The 15,710-nt window shown below is 39.4% G+C and overlaps 1 protein-coding gene across 2 annotated transcripts in view; it reads left to right on the top strand.

Annotated features, from left to right (window-relative positions):
* The window catches only part of NOL8 (nucleolar protein 8), a 42,349-nt gene that overhangs the window by 647 nt on the left and 25,992 nt on the right, over window positions 1–15,710 (top strand). For both annotated transcript variants that reach the window (XM_036281567.1, XM_036281566.1), the window contains exons 2-6: window positions 382–546; window positions 6,882–6,944; window positions 8,347–8,425; window positions 9,886–10,021; window positions 15,104–15,172. In XM_036281567.1, coding sequence (XP_036137460.1) covers window positions 382–546; window positions 6,882–6,944; window positions 8,347–8,425; window positions 9,886–10,021; window positions 15,104–15,172 — 512 coding nt within the window. The remainder of the gene's footprint in view (window positions 1–381; window positions 547–6,881; window positions 6,945–8,346; window positions 8,426–9,885; window positions 10,022–15,103; window positions 15,173–15,710) is intronic.

Genomic DNA, 15,710 nt, shown 5'->3' with positions numbered 1-15,710 from the left:
GATGCCAGGATTGAGCTCTGGCTCTGTTATCCTTCAGTATGCTGACCTCTCACATCTCATTTCTTAAAGTGAGCGAAGGGGTGTGTAAATGAATTAAAGGGAAACACCTAGCAAGGTGGATAAGTAAATGAGGATGAGTAGAGTGTGAGGTTACACTCATCTGAGGGAAGGCATCTCCCTGTACCTGTGTCTGTGTGTAGTACTGTTCCAGAGTGGGTTCATGGAGAAAGTGGACGTAGGATTTGACCAGAATCTCCAGGTAACCTATTTGGCATCCAAGGTTCAAAGTGAGTTGGGGTTTTTTTTGTTTAGTTTTTAGGATTGAAAAGAACTAATTGAAAGAGCTTTTCTCTGTACATGAAAAACTATTTCTCCCACCAGAACACTTTGAGTGTATGCCCAGGCTTATGAAAGGCAACAGAGAAACAAAGCGCCTTTTTGTGGGTGGCCTTGGCCAGAACATTTCTGAGGTGGACCTACAAACCCAGTTCAGCAGATTTGGAGAAGTCTCTGATGTGGAGATCATCACTCGGAAAGATGACCAAGGTAAATTATAGTCCTCCATGAGTACTTAAAGGAAGATGTAACTCAAGTCATTTATCACAAAATAAAGGAAGCGTGAAGCTGAACGTTAGCCCTGGACGTATAACATGACGGAAACTTGCTCAGAATTACATTCCTGAGATAAAAAATATTCCAAATTCTACAACATCCAATTTCTGAAATGTGTAACTTTTCATGTCCAGAGCTGACATTCTAATATTCATTCAGTATCCTATTAAACAGAATGTCACTAACATGTAACCATAAGTTTAACAATATAATATAACAACATGTAATCAACGGACCACTTGACATTTTTTTCTTCATTTTTTTAATAATGTTTTTTTTGTTTGTTTGTTTGTTTTTTGTGATAGATGTTTCTCCTTTTTTACCCCATTGACACCCTCCTCCCCATCCCACCCACCCCATCCCTGGCTTTGTTGTCCATGTCCATTGGTTATGCATACATGCATATCAGTTCTGTGTTTCTCTCTTCTCTCCCCTACCACCCCCCTTCTGAGGGTTGTCAGTCTGTACCCTACTTCCACATCTCTGGGTCTACCCAGTTCCTCAGACTATTATATTCATTATAGTCCACAAATAAGTGAGATCATGTGGTATTTGTATTTTTTTGCTTGGCTTGTTTCGCTTAGGATAATACTTTCCAGGTCCCTCCATGTCATCTCAAAGGATAAGAGATCTTTCTTTCTTACAGCTGCATAGTACTCCATTGTGCATATGTACCACTGCTTTTTTATCCATTCGTCTACTGATGGACACTTGGGCTGTTTCCAAATCTTAGCTCTTGTAAATAGTGCTGCTATGAACATTATGAACATGGGGGTACATATATTCTTTCTGATTGGTGTATCAGGCTTCTTAGGGTATATTCCTAGAAGTGGGATTACTGGGTCATAGGCAATTCGATTTTTAATTTTTTGAGGTAACACCATATGTTTTCCATAGTTGCTGCACCAGTCTGCATTCCCACCAGCAGTGTACTAGAGTCCCCTTTTCTCTACACCCTTGCCAACCTTTGTTTGATGATTTGTTGATTGCAGCCGTTCAGACAGGTATGAGGTGATAAATACCTCATTGTTTTAATTTGCATCTCTCTGGTGATTAGTGATGTGGAGCATTTCTTCATATGTCTCTTGGCCATTTGTATGTTCTCTTCGGAGACATGTCTATTCAGCTCCTCTGCCCATTTTTTAATTGGGTTCTTTGTCTTCCTTGTGTTGAGTTGTATGTGTACTCTATATATTGGAAATTAACCCCTTATCTGATGTATCACTGGCAGTGATGCTCTCCCATATAGTGGGTTGCCTTTCCATTTTGATGGTTGTGCAGAAGCTTTTTAGTTTGATGTAGTCCCACGTGTTCATTTTCTCCTTTCTCCACGTGTTTCTGTTGCTTTAGGTGATGTATCATTGAAAATTCTGCTGAGTAAGATGTCCAAAATTTTGTTGCCTACATTTTCTTCTAAAATATTTATGGATTCACGGGTCACATTTAAGTCTCTTATCCATTTGGAGTTTATTTTTGTGTATGGTGTAAGTTGATGGTCAAGTTTCATTTTCTTGCATGTAGCTGTCCAGTTTTCCAATACCATTTATTAAAGAGGCTGTCTTTACTCCATTGTATGCTCTTGCCTCCTTTGTCAAATATTAATTGAGCATAATGTCTTGGGACCATATCTGGGTTCTCTGTTATGCTCCACTGGTCTATATGCCTGTTCTTGTGCCAGTACCAGGCTGTTTTGATTACATTAGCTTTGCAGTATAACATGATATCTGGTAATGTGATCCCACGTACTTTGTCCTTCTTTTTCAAGATAGCTGTGTCTATTCTAGGTTCCATATGAACTTTTGAAGTATTTATTCTAGTTCTGTGAAATATGTCATTGGTATTTTGATGGGAATTGCATTGAATCTATAGATTGCTTTGGGTATGGACATTTTAATGATGTTAATTTTTCCAATCCATGAACAAGGTATGTGGTTCCACTTTTTTATATCTTACTCTATTCTTTTTTCAATGTCCTGTAGTTTTCTGCAAATAGGTCCTTTACTTCTTTGGTTAAGTTTATTCCTAAGTATCTTAATTTTTTTGCCGCGATGGTAAATGGGATTGCTTTTTTCAGTTTCTCTTTCTGTGAGTTCATCATTGGTGTACAAGAATGTTGTCGATTTCTTGATGTTAATTATATATCCTGCTACTTTGCCAAATTCATTTATTAAGTCTAGTAGATTTTTGATGGAGTCTTTAGGGTTTTCCATGTATAATATCATGTCATCTGCAAATAATGACAGTTTCACTTCCTCCTTTCCAATTTGGATCCCTTTTATTTTTTTCTTCCTGTCTGATTGCTGTGGCTAAGACTTCCAGTACAATGTTAAATAAGAGTGGTAAAAGTGGGCATCCCTGTCTTGTTCCTGTTCTTAAGGGAAATGCTTTTAGTTTCTGCTCATTGAGTATGATGTTGGCTGTAGGTCTTTCATATGTGACCCTTATTATGTCAAGATATGATCCCTTTATTCCCACATTGCTGAGGGTTTTTTATCAGAAATGGATGCTGGATTTTGTCAAATGCTTTTTCAGCATCTATTGATGTGATCATCTGGTATTTATTCATTTTATTTATGTGGTGTATCACATTTATTTATTTGCGAATATTATACCAGCCTTGCATCCCTGGGATGAATCCCACTTGGTCATGGTGAATAAATTTTTTTGATGTATTGCTGGATGCGATTTGCTAGTATTTTGTTCAGGATTTTGGCGTCTATGTTCATCAGGGATATTGGCCTGTAGTTTTCTTTCTTTGTAGTGTCTTTTTCTGGTTTTGGAATTAGAATTATGCTGGCTTCATAGAACGAGTTTGGAAGTCTTCCTTCTTGAATTTTTTGAAAGAGTTTGCGGAGAATGGGTGTTAGTTCTTTTTTGAATGTTCGGTAAAACTCCCCCGTGAAGCCATCTGGGCCTGGGCTTTTGTTTGCGGGGAGAGTCTTGATTACCTCTTCAATTTCGTTAATTGTTATTGGTCTATTCAAGTTTTCTATCTCTACCGGGTCCAGTTTTTGGAGACTGTGTGTTTCTAGAAATTTGTCCATTTTCCTTAGATTGCCGTATCTGTTGCCATATAATGGTTCATAGTACTTGTTAATGATCTTTTGTATTTCTGTAGTGTCAGTTGTTACTTCTCCTCTTTCATTTCTGATTTTGTGTATTTGGGTTTTCTCTCTTTGTTTCTTGGTGAGTCTAGCTAAGGGTCCATCAGTCTTGTTTATCTTTCGAAAAACCAACTCTTTGTTTCATTGATCCTTTGAATTGTTGTTTTGGTCTCTCTGTCATTTATTTCTACTCTGATCTTTACTATTTCCTTCTTTCTACTTGCTCTGAGGTTTTCTTTTTGTTTGCTTTCTAGTTCTTTAAGTTGTGAGGTTAGTCATTAGAAATATTTCTTGTTTCTTGAGGTAGGCCTGTAGTGCTATGAACTTCCCTCTCAGAACTTCTTTCGATGCATCCCATAGATTTTATGTTGTTTGTGTTCATTTTCATTGGTTTCCAGGAAGTTTTTAATTTCTTCCTTGGTCTCCCTGGTAACCCATTCATTGTTTAATAACATGCTATTTAGCCTCCATGTGTTCAAATGTCTTTGCATGTTATTGTTACAATTGATTTCTAGTTTCATGCCATTGTGATCTGAGAAGATGCTTGATATGATTTCAGTCTTCTTGAACTTGTAGAGACTTAGTTTGTGTCCTAACATGTGGTCTATCTTTAAGAATGTCCCATGTGCACTTGAGAAGAATGTGAATTCTGTAGTTTTGAGGTAGATTCTCTGTAGATATCTATTAAATCTTATTGGTCTAGTGCTTCATTTAGAATCTCTGTTTCTTTGCTAATTTTTTGTCTGGAGGGTCTATCCAGTGATGTCAGCAGGGTGTTGAAGTCCCCTGCTATGATTGTATTGCTATTGATTTCTCTTTTGAAGTCCTCCAGAAGATTTTTAATATATTTTGGTGTTCCTATTGGGTGCATATATGTCTATCAAGGTTATATCTTCCTATTGGATAGATCATTTCAATATTATGTAGTGGCCTTCTTTGTCTCTAGTTATGGCCTTCATTTTGAAATCCATTTTATCCGATATGAGTATTGCTATCCCAGCTTTTTCTTTTTGCTTTCTGTTTGCTTGGAAGATTTTTTTCCATCCCTTCTCTTTCAACCTATGTGAGTCTTTTGTTATGAGGTGGGTCTCTTGTAAACAACATATATATGAGGCATGCTTTCTTATCCATCAGCTACTCCATGTCTTTTGATCAGAGCATTCAATTCATTTACATTTAAGGTGATAATTGATATGTACCTATTTATTTCCTTTTTTGTTTAGTGCGATTCTATTTTTCTTTCTATTCTAATTACAGCAGTTTTTTTAACATTTCTTGCAGTGCTGGTTGGGGCTAATGTATTCCCTTAGCCTTTTTTTGTCTGGGAAGCTCTTTATTTGACCTTCTATTTTGAATGATAGCTTTGCTGGGTAGAGTAGTCTTGGATTCAGATCCTTGTTTTTCATGACCTTGATTACTTCGTGCCATTCTCTTCTGGCCTGTAGTGTTTCTGTTAAGAAGTCAGCTGAGAGCCTTATGGTGGTTTCTTTGTAGGTAACCTATTACTTATCTCTTGCTGCCTTTAGGATTCTCTCTTTGTCTTTAATATTTGTCATTTTAATTACTATGTGTCTTGGTGTGGGCCTGTTGGGTTCTTCTTATTTGGGGCTCTCTGTGCTTCTTGAACTTGAATGCCTTCTTCCTTCACCAAATTAGGGAAGTTTCCTGTCACTATTTCTTCAAATACATTCTCTAACCCTTGCTCATTTTCTTCTTCTTCGGGGACTCCTACGATGTGGATATTATTACGTTTCCAGTTGTCCCACAGTTCTCTTAAGCTATCTTCCTGTTTTTTAATTGTTTTTTCCTTTTGGTTTTCTGATTGGTTGATTTTTTTTTTTATCCTGTCTTCTAATTCACTTATCTGGTTCTCTGCTTCTTCTACTCTGCTGTTTAGACCTTCCAATGTGTTCTTTATTTTTGATATGTCATTCTTCATTTCTTCTTGGTGGTTTTTAATTTCCAGTTGGTTTATTTTCAACATTTCTACGTCTTCACTCATGGTGTTGATGTCTATACTCATGCTGTTGAGCTTCCTCAAGATCATGGCTCTGAATTCTAGCTCTGTTAACGTGCTTAACTGCTCCTCATTTATCTCATCTTCTGTAGAGGTCTCTTGTTCTTTCATTTGGCATTTGTTTCTTTGTTTCACCATTTTGGCTATCACAGTGGGCTTTGGAACCTCCCAAATTTTCCCTGTGGGTGTTGGTGTTCTGCTGTTTGTGGCTCCCTCTCCTGGGTTTTGAGGAGTGTGGGAGACCTAAACACTATTGTCAAGTCTTACTTTCCTGGTTAGAGTTGCTAGCCCAGGAATGGTTCAATTATCCTATAGCTTTTTGCCTGGAGGCTATCAGTAGAGGTTACTTGAAGAGCCTTGGGTCCTCAGTTGAATGAGAAACTCTCTCAGGTGCTCAGCATTAAGGGGATTTCTCAAGTGTGGGTCAGATGCTGGTTGTTAATGTGCCTCAATTTGCATTTCAATGGACCACTGGGTGGGGTTGAATCTCCGAGGGAGGGGCAGCCACCTCTCCACAGACCCCTGGGAAAGAGTAAGATGGCCACTGTCCTGCGTGGCTGCAACTCAGCAAAAGCTCTGAGTGCCCTCCAAATCCCGAGTGTCCCCACACAGTTCCAGTCCAATCCACCCTCCCTCTCCCGGAGCCCAAGGTGAGTGGCTGTGGCTATTTAAGCGTCTGTCCTAGCTCTGTGCTGTGGAGCCACTTGGGAGTTTAACCCAAGGGCGCTACTCACAGCTAAGACCTCTGCTGTCCATGGGCTCTTAGCCCTCCTCTTGCTCCTTCGCAATCCTACCAGTATCAAGTCAGTTTCTCTGGTTATACGGTCTTTGCAAGCTGCTTTTCTGTTGCTTTTTTCCGACGATTTGTCTGTTTTAGTTGTAATTCCAGTTTGGTCCTGGGAGATGATCTGTGTAGCTTCCATTCACTCTGCTACCATTTTGGAATCCCTTATTCATTTTTGTTGGAGTATTTTGGTAATCATACTTAAAAAAATGCAGTCTTTGTATCCAGTGAAAAATAAACAAGGTGTTTGTTTGAAAGAGTTAGTTTCTAAGAGCTCCTTTTTTTTTTTAAATTTAGAAACTGAATCATTTATACATTGTTCCTTGGATAAGAGTTTAAATGCATTTATTTTTCTGTTTTTTAGGAAACCCACAGAAAGTCTTTGCATATATCAACGTCAGAATAGCAGAAACAGACCTGAAAAAATGTAAGATATTTTCTATATGATTTGCCATTTTATGCCTCTGCATAACTTGGAAAAACTTTTCTCTAGATCTGAACTTTAACAGCCATTTTTGAAGTTATCCAGAGGGACAACCATGATCAAGAGAATTCCAGTGTCCTGTAACTCCACAGGTTTAGTTTCATACCATTTAGCGTCAGCAGACGTGTGGTAGCACATTGCTAATGGGTTTGCTTAACAGTGGTATTCCAAAGTATTTTGGAAAGAAACAAAATTTCATAGAAATTGCTTGTTACACATATTCCTCTGGAAACTATGCCATTACTCCCCCCCCAACTCCAACCCCCTTTCTCCAGTGTTAATTTCTTAGGGAGGTTATTTTCTTGTCATTAAATCTGGCTTTAGTGTATGCCCTTATAAGACCATATTTTTGAAATTACAAAATCTCTATCAAGAAATTGAGTAAAGCTGAGGGCATACTGTGGTCTCATTGAAGAAGCAAGGGGGGATAATCCATACTGCCACTGGTGCAGTCATGTATTCTACTTATTCAGAAGCTGAAAAGTCAAGAGGTACTGCTAATAAAGAAAGAGGCCACAGTCCTTGCATTTCATTTGAAAAACAAAACAAAACAAAACTTTTATTTATTCTGTTCTATGAAGAAGTAGATATAACCAATAAGTTGTGGTTAAGAACACAACAGCTCTGAATTGTGACCTGTTGCAATTTATTTAAACTTCTAAGCTCCAATTTGGTTACCCGACATATAACATATTGCTTGCTTCATAATATTACTGTGAAGATTAGTTAAATAGTACCTTCATATTTAAAATAGTACCTACCAATACAATCTTCTATCTGTTAGTGGTTATTATTTACGACCTGATAGCAATTACTGAGAAAAATCAACCACTAGGGCATAGCAGTTCAAACACAGTTTAGTCACTTGCAGTTAATTTGTTTGGAAGTTACAGTAATAACTAGTATGAGGTGATACATAAAAGTGAAGTGCTACAGAATTCCAGAGTGTCCTCTGATTTCCCTTAGGAAAATTGCATTAACATTTTCTAGTTTTAGTGTGGGAAATAATAAAATGTTAAATAAATATTAGTCGTTCACCAGAGGCTTCTGACATTACCTTATAAACAAATGCCAAACAAATTTTGCTTTATAGTTTACACATTTGTCCCATTCATATCTTGCAGTCACACTGGGAGGTAGGGAATATAAGGGCTCCACTGGTGTGTGGTCATGGTGAGACGAGGATCTAGGCCTTTTCACTCCAGGCCTCAAATTCTCTATTCCGTTTTCTCTGTATCTCTTCATGATTAACAAGTCTGCTCTCCTTGGTATTAAATAATTAGAAAAAGCTCATTCTGAAATGTATTTTTGTACTGCGATGTAACTGGGTAATAATTCTTTATAGGGATGTCTGTTTTAAATAAAACCAAATGGAAAGGTGGAACACTACAAATTCAATTAGCAAAAGAAAGTTTTCTGCACAGGTAAGATTTATTCTATGTGAATTTAAATAGTATTTTCTATTTTGTAAATGTTTTCCTATATTCACTTAATTGATTTGAAACTATTGAGTAATATATTTATTACATTAGCAAATTCAGACATCTCAACTGTTACTCCTCAGAACCTCCAACTCAACCGGTGTATTTACATATATATTTTTTAAGCTATGAAAATATATGACCGTGTTATCTTTTTTTAATTTAAATTTTTTTTTCTTTATTGATTTCGGAGAGAGAGAGAACATACATTGGCTGCCTCCTGCATGCCTCCCACTGGGGGTTGGGCCCACAACCTGGGTATGTGCCCTGACTGGGAATCGAACTGGTGACCTCTTGGTGCATGGGTCGATGCTCAATCAGTGAGCAACGCCGGCTGGGTGCCTATGTTATCTTTTTTAACACTCTTTTATGGTGATATAGATCTTCCCTCTTTTTTGTAACGACTGTTTAGTACTATTTTGGAAAATAGCTGAACCACAGTGTGTAGTTGGCCATCCCTCACTTGTGGACATTTAGACTGTTTCCACCTTTTCATAGTAATAGATGACCCTTGAGGATGGCTCGTGCATAATGTAAGGCATCCTTTGCGGTTTGTGTCAGCCAGAAGAGTTGCTGTGTCATGGAGCTGTATATACATTTAAAATGTTAATAGACACTGCCCAATTGCTCATGTGACTTTTGACTGTTAATGATAGTGTCATACAAAGATGAAGATAATTAAGATCCTGAAAGTATTTTCAGAGAGGAAAGATTGTGTAAGTCTGGGAACTTTAAGAAGGGGAAATATTTTAGGAGTATACAGATGGATCGACCAGTGTTATTGATAAGATTGTTCTAGATCAAGGAAAAATAGGTCTAAGCCAAGTGGCAAGCAGGAGGCATATTTTGAGGGAGTGGTCTGCTGAGACAAGTGAGAATTTGATTTTGTTCTTCAGCTGGGAACATCTGTGACAGGCTAGTGAAGAGACTTTTATTCAGCAGCACTTCGGTGCCTACTGTGGACAGGACCTGGTCCCCAGTGGAGCAGGGTGAGGACACAGTGCCACTACCTTGAAGTGCCCGTGGGTGGGCTCAGGAGCAAAAAGCTGACAGTTGTTCTCCAGGATGGAACAGACCAGAGACAGAGAGCCCAGTGAGGATTGGTCAGTGCGGTTGTTCACGCCTAAATAAGAGGGGACTTGAAATCAGCATTCTCTTCATTATGAGGATAGAAATAATCAAGACTTGGCAGACTAGGCTCTGAAAGACACCTCTTCCTCATGAAGAAAAGGGAAGAAATTGAGGAGGGATAAAATGCCAAAAGTGCATAAGTTGAAAAGGAAAATTGGGAGACCCTAAATTATCACTATAAAGTTAAACAGCATTATATTAGTTTTTAAAATAAACAAATAAAAATAAAACAGAAGTGTCGTTGGTTTATTTAGATTTTCTCTTTGATTCAGATTGGCCCAAGAGAGAGAAGAAGCAAAAGCAAAGAAAGAAAAATCAACAATAGGCAACACCAACTCATTAGAAAAGATAGGAATGGTGGATTTCCATATGAAAGCTGTGCCAGGGACAGAAGTACCAGGGCACAAGGTGAGTCTCTTCTCGTAGTCTGACTAGCCCAGGAACCTAATCCTGGGAACACCTGGCTTGGTATCATGTCTAAAGCCGTTGCTTTTTAACATAATGCTTTATGGTTTTCACAGTGCTTTTACAGCCCTTGGGTAAGCACATTTCTCCTCCAATTTACAGAGACAGAAGTCAAACAAGGGGAGGCAGGTCTCCATCATCTGTATATGGCATTGTGTGCTCACCACCCAAAGTCTAGGCTCCCTTTGCCCTCTTCATCCTCCCCACCCTTCTTCCTGTCTGATAACGTTTATACTGTTGTCTGTGTCTATGAGGTTTTTGTTGTTGTTGTTGCTTTACTTTTATGTCGTATATCTGAGTGAAATATACAATTCTTGAGTTTTAGCATCTCAATTATTTCACTTAACATAATAGTCTCAAGATATATCTATGTTGTCCCAAATGGCAATATTTCATTCTTTCTTATGGCTGAACAGTATTCCATTGAATGTATGTACCACATCTTTTTTTCTCCTTTTTATTAATTTTTAGAGAGAGAAGTAGGGAGAGGGAGAGAGATAGAAACATCGATGAGAACATCGATTGGCCGCCTCCTGCATGCCCCCCCACTGAGGATTGGGCCCACAATCTGGGCTTGCGCCCTGACTGGGAATAGAACTGGTAACCTCTTGGTACATGGGTCAACGCTCAACTAGTGAGCCACACTGGCTGGACTGTACCACATCTTTATCCAGTCATCCATCAAAAGATAATTAGGTTGTTTCCACATCTCAGCTACTGTGAATAATGATGCAATGAACATAGGGATGCATACATCTTTCTGAACACGTTTTCAAATTTTTCAGGTAGATATTCAGAAGAGGGATTGTAGGGTCATAAGGTAGTTCTATATCTAATGTGGTTTTGTTTGTTTATTTGTTTGTTTTATCCTCACTCAAGAACATTTTTCTATTTTTTTGTTCAGATTGGGAGGGAGAGAGAGGAAGAGAGAGGGAGAAACATTGACGTGAAAGGAACACATCGAGTGGTTGCCACCCACACAACCAACCAGGGCCGGGGACAAACTGCAACCGAGGTATTTGCCCTTAGCGGGAACTGAACCCAGGTCTCTCTGGACTGCAGGCCGATGCTCTAACCACTGAGCAAAACTGGCCAGGGCTCTATATCCAATGTTTTGAGGACCCTCCATACTGTTTTCCATAGTGGCTCTACCTGTTTACATTCCCACCAGCAGTGTGGGAGAATGTGGGTTCCTTTTTTCTCCACAACCTCTCCAACACTTATTACTTATGTTGTTGATAATAGCCATTCTAACAGGTGTGGTGTTGTACCTCGTAGCTTTGATTTGCATTTCCCTAATAGCTAGTGAAGTTGAGCATCTTTTTATTAATCTGTTGGCCATTTATATGTCTTGGGAAAAGTGCCTGTTTAGTTCCTCTGCCGATTTTTTAATTGGATTGTTGTTGGTTTTTTGTTGAGTTGCATAAATTCATTTATATTTTCAATATGTGCCCCTTATCAGAGATATTGTTTGCAAATATTTCCTCTTATTCCATTGGTTGCCTTTTGTTTTGTTGATGGTTTCTCTGCTGTGCAGAATATTTTAGTTTGGTATAATCCTACTCATTCATTTTTGCTTTTACTTCCCTTGCCTTTGGGTCAAATTCTGAGACCAAGATTCATTTGTTTAGTTCCTGTGTTTTTTTCTGTTGTTGTTTTGTTTTTTCTATAATTTATTATTTCAGGTCTTATATTTAGGTCTTTACTTTTAGTTAATTTTTGTACATGGGGACAGACAATGATGTAGTTTCATTTGTTTCCATGTTACTTTCCAATTTTCCCAGCACTGTGTTTATTTTTAATACTCACCCAGGGACACTTTTCCATTTATCCTCAGATAGAGTGGGAAGGAAGAAGTGAGAGAGACACATTGACTGGTTGCCTCCTGCTCGACCCCAACCAGGGCCAGGAATGAACTGCAACCGAGTTATTTGCCCTTGACTGGAATAGAACCTGCCCTTGACTGGAATAGAACCTGCGACTGTTTGGTCTGCAGGCCGATGCGCTAACCACTGAACAAACTGGCCAGGGTGCCAGCATCATTTATTGAAGAGGCTTTCTTTTCTCCATTGTATGTTTTTGGCTTTTTTGTCAAAAGTTATTTGCCCATATACATGTGGGTTAATTTCTGCGTTCTGAATTCTGTTCCATTGGCCTGTGCGTCTGGTTTTTTGCCAATACCATATTGTTTTGATTATTGCAGCTTCACAGTAGAATTTGAGGTTAATATGATACCTCCAGCTTTGTTCTTTTTTCTCAGGATTACATTGACTCTTCCTAGTCGTTTGTGGTGCCGTTAATATTTGGTGATTTTTTTTTTCTTGAGAGTCCCTTTATGAAAGCCGGAGACAGTGAAATAAGGAAGGGCTTAGATCAAATGTCTAGCTCTTTCCATAGGTGTGAAAAGTTGTCAGTTTGTGTTTGAATAAGCCCTGCTCCCTTCTCCCACTGTACTGCCCACCCGTCATTCTCACACTGCTCTCTCCAGTGGGGTTCTTTAACGCTTTACTCCGTTCTCTCTTCTCCCACCTGAGTCACTTCTAGATTTCTGTCCCCAGTATCATGGATGAGTTCCTCCGTCTGGCTGGCTCTCTGTCCTGTGTTTGCTAGTTCATTATTCATCTCTTTTATTGAGTTCTTCGAATCCAGAATTTCTCATTGGTTCCTGTTTAAAGTTTTGGTTTGTTTGGTAAAGTACTCATTTTGTTCATTGATTTCATTCCTGAGCTTGTTGAATTGTTTTTTAAATTTGCTTATATCTCGTTGAGTTTTTCTATGACTGATCTTGAATTCGCTGTCGTTTTAATCAGTCTTTCATGTCTTTAAGTTTATTTTCTGGATCTTTTTTGTTTTCTTTCTGAACTGCTTTGTCCTTTGTTAGTTTTGTTATTTATTGTGCTTGATAAATTTTTTTCTCTGTCTAGACATTTGTGGGAATTTAATCTCTCTTTTTTGTTAAGTGTTTGACTCTTCACTGTTTAAAACAGCGATTTTCAACCTTTTTCTTTTTTAATCCTCACCAGAGGGTATGTTTCCATTGGTTTTCTTACATAGAGTTGGGGGCGGAGGAGGGAGAGAAACATCGATGTGAGAGACACGACCCCGACCTTGGCTGGGGATCTAACTGGCGCAACCGGGGTGCGTGCCCTTGACCAGAATTATATGTGCTACTGAGACTTCCTTGATCTCTGTGGATTGGTGTCTACTCAGTTGTGGGAATTGCCCCATATCCTGCAAGGAGGTAGTCATCCTTTTTAAGACCCAGTCTCCTCAGCTTTAGGGAACCACTCCCGTGGTGGTGTATCGGAGGCTGTGGGTCTGTTGGTCCATGCCTCCAAGCACCACTCTCCTGTATTCAGAAGCTGCCAGCCATACTGCTGTCTCGGATGTCTCAGCTGCCTCTACCAGGCTCTGCCATGATGGGCAGGTGAGGGGTAGGTGAGAAGTGGCTTCATACATCTGAGGCTCTGTTCTTTTTAGTAGGTTAAGTTGTAATGTGTACTGACCATTTAGGTTTTGAATGCTGCTTTTGCCTTTTCATGAACTGGGAAGGGAGGGTTTTATTTATTTATTTATTTTTGGTTAATCCTCACCCGAGGATATTTTTCCACTGATTTTTATTTATAATTTATTATTTATTTATTTTTATTTTTTTTCTTTATTGATTTTAGAGAGGAAGGGAGAGGGAGAGGACGGGAAACATCAATGAGAAAGAACATCGATTGGCCACATCCTGCATGCCCCACACTGGGGATTGGGCCCACAACCTGGGCATGTGCCCTGACCAGGAATCGAACCAGCGACCTCCTGGTGCATGGGTCAACGCTCAACCACTGAGCCACACTGGCCGGGCTTCACTAATTTTTAGATAGAGTGGAAGGAGGGGAGGGAAAGAGAGAGAGACATTGCTGTGAGAGAGATACATTGATTGGTTGCCTCCCGCAAGTCCCTGACTGGGGCTAGGGATTGAACCCACAACCCAGGTACATGCCTTTGACCTGTAATTGAACCCACAACTCTTCAGTCCCTGAGCTGACGCTCTTAACTGCTGAGCCAAACCAGCCGGGGCCCAAGTGAGGGTTTTAATGCTGGGTGGGCCACTGGAGGATTGGGAAGGGGGATTCCCATGATGGCTGCTTTTTTTTTCTGGTGTTGGCAGCTTGTGGAACACTGTAGTCCTCTACACCCTTCTCTGACCATGAGCCTGGATCAGTGTGCCAGCCATCCAGGCCCGTTGCTGCCTCTACCCCTCCATTCTGTCTGGCAGTGGTGTCACCCTGACCCTTCACTGCTGCTGTCCTGTTTGTAGTGTCTGCAGTGAGCACCAGACTGGATCTGCCACTCCTGTCTGTCCTCCACTTCTCTTCCTTCTTTTTCTGTTCACTGGTATGCCCACCTTTAGGTGTCTCATTGCATGGATCCCTCAGGGGCGTTTGGTTGTTGAGCAGGGAGTCCTGTTTTTAATAATGGCTGTCCAAGTTGTGACTTCAAGGGGAGGTCCTCACAGTGCAGTGCTGCTGGTGTCACCAAGAACAGGTGTCTTTGTGTAGCATCCTACATGGTTTCTGTGGGATCGTTAGCTGCCCCAATTTTTTTCTTTCATTTTTCTTTCTTTTTTTCATTTTTCATACTTTTTTTGGAGAACTCATGTTTCATTATCAGAAAACTAAACCCAACAATAATCATGGCTAACTGTGAGTTTAAATTTTTTTTAGGTTAGATTTTTCACCCTGGCCATGTGGCTGAGTTGGTTGGAACATCATCCCATACATGAAAAGATTGTTCGATTCCCAGTCAGGACACATACTTAGGATGCAGGATTGGTCTCCAGTTGGGGCATGTATAGGAGGCAACCAGTTGATGTTTCTTTCTCTTTCTCCCCCTCCCTCCTTCTCCTCTCTCTAAAATCAATAAACATATTCTTAGTGAAGATTTTTTTTTAAGATATGTTTGTGAAATATGCTTAATCTTTTTCATTTATGCCATATACAGTGAATGCATTTTTTTTTTTTTTTTTTTTTTTAGAATTGGGTTGTGAGTAAATTTGGAAGAGTCTTACCTGTTCTTCATCTAAAGAATCAACATAAACATAAAATATCCTTTGCAATTGGGTTTTCAGAGTAATTATTATTATTTAGCACAGTTTGGGCTAATTGTAGAAGTTTACTTCCTACCTTTAGGATTTCACTGCCACTGTCAGGAAATCTTTAGATATTTATTTAACACTTTTATGTTCCCACCTCGGCAAGGTAGATCTTACCAACTACGTGAATGGAACAATTAAGAGACTAATTAGAGAACGCAGGGAGGTTTTATATAAGTAAGTGATACATGTAATGATTGTCAAAGAAACTTTTTCACTTATAACGTATATGCCCTTCCTCTCACTTGACATGGACTCAAAGCCATTGCTGAAAGGCCAACAGTAGGGCAGGGGCACATAGGGCCCTTGTTAAAGAAGCTCTTCAAGGGGTAGGGTAGGCTTCACATTGCTTGAAAAGTGATAGGAAGGAGTTTAGGAATGAGGAAAATAGTAGATTGAAATATGTAGACAAGCATGATAATGGTGGGTAGAGAAACAGTGGGACCCAGAATGAGCTAATTCAGATGCCTGTTCCTTTGAGGAAATGAG

The sequence above is a fragment of the Molossus molossus genome, unplaced genomic scaffold (assembly GCF_014108415.1).
Source record: "Molossus molossus isolate mMolMol1 unplaced genomic scaffold, mMolMol1.p scaffold_m16_p_39, whole genome shotgun sequence".
In the NCBI taxonomy this organism is placed as follows: domain Eukaryota; kingdom Metazoa; phylum Chordata; class Mammalia; order Chiroptera; family Molossidae; genus Molossus; species Molossus molossus.
Note: the sequence above shows the minus strand (reverse complement) of the source record. Positions and strands in the feature narration are given on the sequence as shown.